The sequence below is a fragment of the Tasmannia lanceolata genome, unplaced genomic scaffold (genome assembly GCF_043159265.1).
Source record: "Tasmannia lanceolata isolate RefF3 unplaced genomic scaffold, GAP_Taslan_0.1 ptg000018l, whole genome shotgun sequence".
NCBI classification, from domain to species: Eukaryota; Viridiplantae; Streptophyta; class Magnoliopsida; order Canellales; family Winteraceae; genus Tasmannia; species Tasmannia lanceolata.
This window is the reverse complement of record NW_027518695.1, coordinates 54,615,058-54,622,376: the sequence shown is the minus strand read 5'-3', so window position 1 is coordinate 54,622,376 and position 7,319 is coordinate 54,615,058. Positions and strand designations below refer to the sequence as shown.

Sequence of the window (7,319 nt, the reverse complement as noted above, 5' to 3'; positions counted from 1 at the left end):
GAGGAGAGTCAGTTCCGCTGGGTAAGTCATTCATGTTTCCATGTTTTTACATGCACTTACCCGCATTCATTTGTTTACCTCATGGGTACCGAGAAATCTTCCTTTTATGCACCCATGCGAATTCTCCACCAGATTACGGGAATTCCGTGTCCTCCCGGAATCATAGTCCCTCCTCTTTGTGAAGATCTCACTCCTGATCTCGTCCGATCCATTGTGGCTGCTTGGGGAAACAAAAATGTAGAAAGAAGGTTAGGTTTATCTCGCAAATTCCGACGTGGAGAAATATCGGAAAAGCCCGCAAGCAAAAGAGTTCGGATTGAGGAACCTTGAAGATCCGTATCATGTTTTGTTATTCTGATTTTTGCATTTCTCATTTTTGTGAGTCTGTTATCCAGTTGTGATTAGAGATTAATATTTTTCATCCTTTGTAATCACAATTCGAATTTTATTAATGAAAGTATGTTTTTGTCTCTTTTGTCATTATTTGATCAAAATAGTTTATCTCGATTATCAAAGTTTTAATCTAGTGTTTATATTTCCATATCAGGATTCTTGATTGAGCAGCCATTGCTCCTAAGAAAATCCTCGTTTCAAAATCAACCTGGTCCCGTCAGTCCGCTGATTCCAGGCTGAGTCGTTTTTCTTCCTCACCAATTTCTTTTACCTCCCCTGCATTACCTTTCTCCAATCTCCAGGAAATCCCTTCGCCTGTCCAATTTCCTATTGCACAGATGGCTGACTCTGGAAACGCTATAGCTGAGATGAGTGAGATGATGAAGGCTATGCTTCAACAGATGAATAATATGAATGAAGAGATAGCCCGTCTGAAAAATGACAGAGAGTCTACTTCCAGAGAACATGTAGCTCAGCACCCATCAGTTATACCTCCTCCCCCTCCTGCAATGGCCGGGCCTGCGGTCTTGAACGTCGAAGACGATCTTGATAATGAGCAGTATGAAGAAGAAAATCGTCATCCTAATCTGAATAGAGCCAATGAGGACAGAGCGATGGCGGACAGAATGGATAGGCTGGCCCAAGAGATGGAAAACATAAAATTTCAAGGCCCGAAAAAGTTGAACATGGCCGATTTTATGTTATATCCGGGAGTCACATTGCCTCCTAGATTCAAAGTTCCAGACATGGATAAATACGATGGGACCGGGTGTCCTCGAAGCCATCTAATGTCAGTTCTTCCGCTTTTACAACAGCATGGTCTATCTCCGGAGCAAGTTGCTCTATTATTTCCCAGATCTTTGGTCGGAGTGGCTAAAAAGTGGTTCTTGAGCTTAAAGTCAGAGGAGATCCGAACTCTAGAGAATATTGCAAATAGGTTCGTCGAGCAGTTCTCCATGGAGGAGGGAATCGACGTGACTAAGAGAGATTTGAAGGCTTTGAAATAGGGCCATAATGAAACCTTCACTTCCTTCATCTGTAGATGGAGAAGGAAAGCTGCCCAAATGACTCATCGGTTGTCAGATGAGGATCAGATCAAGATTGTGGTGAAAAATCTATCACCACAATATTACCACCATATGGCTATCCAGTATTTCCTCGATTTTAACCATCTCATTAAAACTGGGACCCAGATAGAAGATGCATTGGCTAAGGGCCTGAGATCAAGAGTGTCGTCAGATGGCAGAGAAGGGAAGCGACCTGTGATAGCGCCGAAAGAGGTCCATAATGTCAATTATGTCAGGCCGCCCCCACCCAGAGTAGTTACTGAAGTAAGAAGGCCGACAATGGAGCAGAAGCCTCTTCGTCATTTTGATCCCCTTCCGTATTCTTTGTCCGTAGCTTTGAAGAAGCTATTGAAGGACAAGAAGATCAAGCTGCCTGACATTAAGCCTCCTCCCAACCCGTTGCCGAGATCCTGGAGAGAGGATCAGTTCTGTGATTATCACCGCAACACGGGCCATATCACTGACAGGTGTTTAGCTTTGAAACACCAAATACAGAACATGATCGATAGGAAGGAACTGTCAATCGAGTTACCAAATGTAACTAGAAACCCCCTTCCTACGCATGCAATGCCGCCTCCATCCTCGGTCAATGTCATTTGCGCCGAGGAGTCTATCATTGATCCGGCTTCCTTCATATGTGCTGTGGAATCCGAAGAACCCTATGTCTGGAAATTTGAAGAAGGAGATCAGTTGGCAGAATCCGAAAGGCCGTATGTTTTATCCTGGAACGACCCTGATGTGGCTGGGCCATCAAACCAGTCATATGTTTTCCAGTGTGAGGATGAAGAGAAAGAATCTGAATCTCTGTACGTCTTAAGGGTGAGTGATGATGAGGAAGAAGAGATACAAACCCCATACATCCTTAAGATAGATGATGAAGATCTGTTACTCCTAAACGATCAATGTGATGAGCTCCGCCACGTCACACGGGGTGGACGAGTCTTCAAACCAGCTGAGCTTAGAGTTGAAAATCCCGCTGAAGTTGCAAGAGGGGTTGACAGTCAGAGGCAGAAACAAAGACTTGATGAAGAGGAAGATAACCTACTGAATCAGCTTAAGAAAACCCAAGCTAATGTTTCAATTTGGGGTTTACTGATGGCATCGCCGAAGCACAGACAAGTTGTACTTCGTGAGTTGAATTCGTCTCAAGTATCAGTTGAGATTACTCCAGACGAGTTGGTCGGTCTGGTAGCCATGACCAAAGCTTCAAAAGCTTTGTCTTTCTCAGACGAGGATTTGCCGTCAGAAGGGAAGGACCATACTCGTCCTCTCAAAATTACCCTGCTTTGCAACCAGAAGAAAGTATCAGAAGTACTGGTAGACAATGGGTCAGCTTTGAACGTGTGTCCTTTGAGCACTGCCACTACTCTGGGGTTTGGGCCTGAAGATTTTATTCCGTCTGAGCAGGGTATACTAGCATATGATGGTACTCGAAGGGACGTTATTGGATCCTTGGCTACTGAGATTGTCATTGGAGGAGAAACCTTTGACATTGAATTTCAAGTGTTGGATATCAAGACTTCTTTTTGTCTATTGCTTGGTCGACCTTGGCTGCACAAGGTTGGAGTTATCCCTTCCACACTTCATCAAAAACTGAAATTCATTCGAAACAATCGGGTGATCACAGTTAAAGGAGATCCTGAGCCAGAAGTCGGACAAATATCTCAAGAGCTTGTTACTGAAAATACAAGAGATATCAGTCTGACAGGATTTTCAGTGGAGGTTTCAGCTATCACCATGAAAGAAGCTATGAATGAAGAAATTATGTTTCTTTCTAGCACTAATACTCGGGTAGTCAAGATGATGCGCCGATTTGGGTATCTCCCAGGGGCAGGTTTGGGAAAGAATATGCAGGGTCCGATTGAGCGGCCCGAGTTGAAAGCATCTGATGGGTTGTTTGGGTTGGGATACAAGCCGACTCGCAAGGAGGTGCAAGAAATGAGAGCCTACATGTTTAAATGGGCAGAATGTCGCCGCAAAGGTTTAGAGTTTCCAATGGGACCTTTCAGCAAAGTCATGAATGGTAGATTCCGAAAAGAGGGAGCTGATTGCCCTTATTATGGTTTCTCAGAGCCATGGTATGATGAGAATGGGACCAAGCTGCCGGGTCTTGAGATTTTCTTTGCAGATGAGCTGCCAGCAGAATTTTACAGTAAGCAGATTACAGAGGCAGTAGTGACAGAGGAACCAGACTCAGACTGGGTTGAGAACTTTGAGCCAGAACTCCTGAATTCTTTGTTTCAAACTGAGGCACCGGTCATTGCTATGATTGGAAGAGACGCACCTTTTGTGAACCCAGAGGACTATATCACCCCAGCCGAGGGACCTCTGGATAACTGGACCTCACAGGTTATACCCCAAGTAGTCCTTCAGTATACTCCAGTCTCTTCAAAAGAGTCAGTTGTTTCAAAATTTGTGTCAGTTTCTGAGTCCGTCCCAGAGTCTGTCATTTCTAACTTTTCTTTTGATGCAGGTACTGTAGAGGTCGGGTCTACCTCTGGAGTGGATGACGAGTCTGTCCTTGATGGTGTCGAGTCCAAGTCTGAGGACGTATTCATTGATTCTTCGTCTGTGTATATTTCTGGTTGTGTCGATACTGATGTCGACTTATTTTTTCATTCTGTTTCAGAGTCTGTAACGCCTGATGTGGGCGAGTCATCTGATGTAATCATTGATTCTGACGAAATAAAAGACTCTTTTGCTTATATTCCTGTACTTGTCTCTTCTGCTGATTCTGCTTCTGAACTTGATCAAGTAACTAATAATGATAATCAAGACTCCCCCTCTAATGAGGAAGCCGATGAAACTCCCCTTGAAATCAAGCATATGATTCAACAAGAGGAGAGTCACCGAGCTAAACCACTTGAAGAGGAAATTGAAACGGTAAATATAGGTGATGAAACCTTAATTCGGGAAATACGAATTGGCAAAATTTTATCTCCTGAGGAGCGTGAAGAATTAATCACCTTGCTAAAAGAGTTTAAGGAGGTTTTTGCTTGGTCTTACGACGACATGCCGGGATTGAGCGAGGATATTGTCCAACACAAATTACCTCTAATCCCTGGCATCAAGCCTAAGAAGCAAAAACTCCGGAAACTTAAAACAGAATGGGAGTTGAAAGTTCATGACGAGGTTAAGAAACTACTCGAAGTGAAATTCATCGAAGTAGTCGAGTACCCTGAATGGCTTGCAAATATTGTACCTGTGCCCAAGAAAGATGGAAAAGTCAGGATGTGTGTCGATTTCAGAGATCTGAACAAGGCCAGTCCGAAAGATGATTTTCCGCTTCCGAACATTGATCTCTTGGTTGACAATACCGCTGGACATGCACTCTTATCCTTTATGGATGGATTCTCAGGGTATAATCAAATCAAAATGGCGCCTGAGGATATGATGAAGACGGCATTCATTACTCAGTGGGGGACGTATTGCTACAGAGTGATGCCATTTGGTCTCAAGAATGCTGGTGCCACCTATCAGAGAGCTGCGACTACTCTTCTTCATGACATGATTCACAAAGAAGTCGAGGTCTATGTAGATGACATGATTGTCAAAGGCAGGACTCGGCCAGAGCATACAGTCGCTTTGAGAAAGTTTTTTGAGCGAATCCGAAAGTTTCAGCTTCGCTTGAACCCTAATAAATGTGTATTTGGGGTCACGTCAGGGAAGTTGCTTGGATTCATGGTCAGTGAAAGAGGAATCGAAGTAGACCCTCAGAAGATCAAGGCTATCCAAGAAATGCAACCACCAAAGACAGAAAAGCAGATTCGTGGATTCCTTGGCAAAGTGCAATATTTGAGGAGATTCATATCTCATTTAACTATGACGTGTGAACCCATCTTCAAGTTATTAAAAAAGAATTCTTCCAAGAAATGGAATGAAGAATGTCAGGAAGCATTTGAAAAAGTCAAGCAATGTTTGTCTTTGCCTCCTGTCTTATCCCCGGTCATTCCTGGTCAACCGTTGTTGATGTATTTGTCCATCACGGATACAGCAATGGGTTGTATGCTTGCTCAGCAGGAGGCAGGGTCTAAGAAAGAAAAGCCCATTTACTACATCAGTAAGAAAATGTTGGAATATGAAATCAAGTACACTGTCTTGGAAAAGACGTGTTTAGCATTGGTCTGGGCGACTCAAAGGCTTAGACATTATCTTCTGTCGAACAAGATATTTTTGCTCTCACGGATGGATCCGTTGAAATATTTGTTCGAAAAACCTGCTCTTACTGGAAGAACAGCCAGATGGTTGCTATTGTTGTCTGAGTTTGACATCACTTATGTCACTCAGAAATCAATTAAGGGACGGGTCATTGCTGAACAGCTGGCTGATGCTCCTATTGAAGAGAATGCTTTTCTGAAGGCTGATTTTCCTGATGAAGAGATTATGGACATTGAAGAAGAAACTCTGAGTTCCAAGTGGCTTATGTACTTTGACGGAGCTGTCAATAATCACGGTCAAGGAATAGGGGCAGTTTTGGTATCTCCAAAGAAGGAGTACATTCCATTATCCATCAAGTTGCAATTTGAGTGCACCAATAACATGGCAGAATATGAAGCATGCATCGCAGGACTTGAGGCAGCTTTGGCTTTGCGAATTCAAGACATCGACGTATTCGGAGATTCAATCCTGATCATTTGTCAAATAAATGGGGATTGGAAGACAAAGGAGGCGAGGTTGATCTCATATCATACTTATCTCGAATCTCTGGTCAAAAAGTTCAGGAATGTCACCTTCACTCATCTGTCGAGGACAAGAAATCACTTTGCTGATGCTCTGGCTACTCTGGCATCAATGTTGGACATTTCTGCTACAATGGAGGTTCAACCTTTAGCTGTAAGGTTGCAATGGGCTCCAGCACATGTGAATGCCATTGAAATATCTGCCAGGTGTCCAGATGGAAAGCCATGGTATACAGATATCAGAAATTTCATTTCAGGCAAGGGGCATCCGCTTGAAGCTTCCAGCAAAGAGAGGAAAACTCTTCAGAAGTTCGCTGCCAACTTCATCATTTGTGGTGAAGAGTTGTACAGAAGGTCATTTGACGATATTCAGCTTCTGTGTGTTGATGAAGATCAGGCTGCAGAGCTCATAGAACAAACACATGAAGGTATGTGTGGTCCTCACATGAACGGTAAAATGTTGTCAAGGAAGATCCTAAGACTTGGATTCTATTGGCCCACAATGGAAACAGATTGTTTCGCATTCGTGAAGAAATGTCATAAATGCCAAGTCTATGCGAATCTTATTCATGTGCCTCCGTCAGAGCTGCATTCTATGACCTCGCCATGGCCATTCTCAGTATGGGGAATTGATATCATTGGCAAAGTCTATCCCAAATCGTCAAGTGGGCACGAGTACATCTTGGTGGCCATTGATTATTTCACGAAGTGGATAGAAGCTGCTTCATATGCTTCCATAACTTCCAATACAGTTGCGAAGTTCATACGTGCAAACATCATTTGCAGATATGGAGTACCTCATGAATTGATTTCTGATAATGGATCTCATTTCAAGAAAGAAGTAGTGCACCTGTGCGAAGAGTTTAAAATCAAGCATCACAAGTCATCTCCTTACAGACCACAGACAAACGGGGCTGTAGAAGCAGCGAATAAGAATATCAAGGTCATAATCAGTAAGATGACCGAGACTTATAAGGACTGGTCGAACAAGCTTCCTTTTGCTTTGTGGGCTTACAGGACATCGATCAGATCTTCTACAGGTGTAACTCCATACTCTCTGGTGTATGGAATGGAAGCAGTCCTCCCTGTTGAAGTGAGAATCCCGTCTCTAAGAGTTATGATGGAAGCAAATCTGCCAGAGTCTGAGTGGGCCAAAGCCAGACATCAGGAATTGCAGATG

The 7,319-nt window shown here is 43.4% G+C and overlaps 1 protein-coding gene across 1 annotated transcript; it reads left to right on the top strand.

Annotated features, from left to right (window-relative positions):
* Positions 1-731: 731 nt before the first annotated feature.
* LOC143850468 (uncharacterized) lies at positions 732-4,044 on the top strand. The gene is made up of 6 exons (XM_077359718.1): positions 732-1,027; positions 1,124-1,330; positions 1,436-2,467; positions 2,576-2,927; positions 3,021-3,809; positions 3,934-4,044. The coding sequence occupies exons 1-6, from the start codon at positions 732-734 to the stop codon at positions 3,940-3,942; spliced, it is 2,685 nt and encodes an 894-aa protein (XP_077215833.1). The 3' UTR covers positions 3,943-4,044.
* Positions 4,045-7,319: the final 3,275 nt, after the last annotated feature.

What these genes read in the sequence shown, in the direction of transcription:
- LOC143850468 (XM_077359718.1), top strand. Translation starts at nt 732, where the DNA reads ATGGCTGACTCTGGAAACGCTATAGCTGAGATGAGTGAGATGATGAAG. An exon ending in ATGGCGGACAGAATGGATAG is followed by an intron (nt 1,028 to 1,123) that starts GCTGGCCCAAGA and finishes ATTGCCTCCTAG; the next exon opens with ATTCAAAGTTCCAGACATGG. An exon ending in CTAGAGAATATTGCAAATAG is followed by an intron (nt 1,331 to 1,435) that starts GTTCGTCGAGCA and finishes CTTCATCTGTAG; the next exon opens with ATGGAGAAGGAAAGCTGCCC.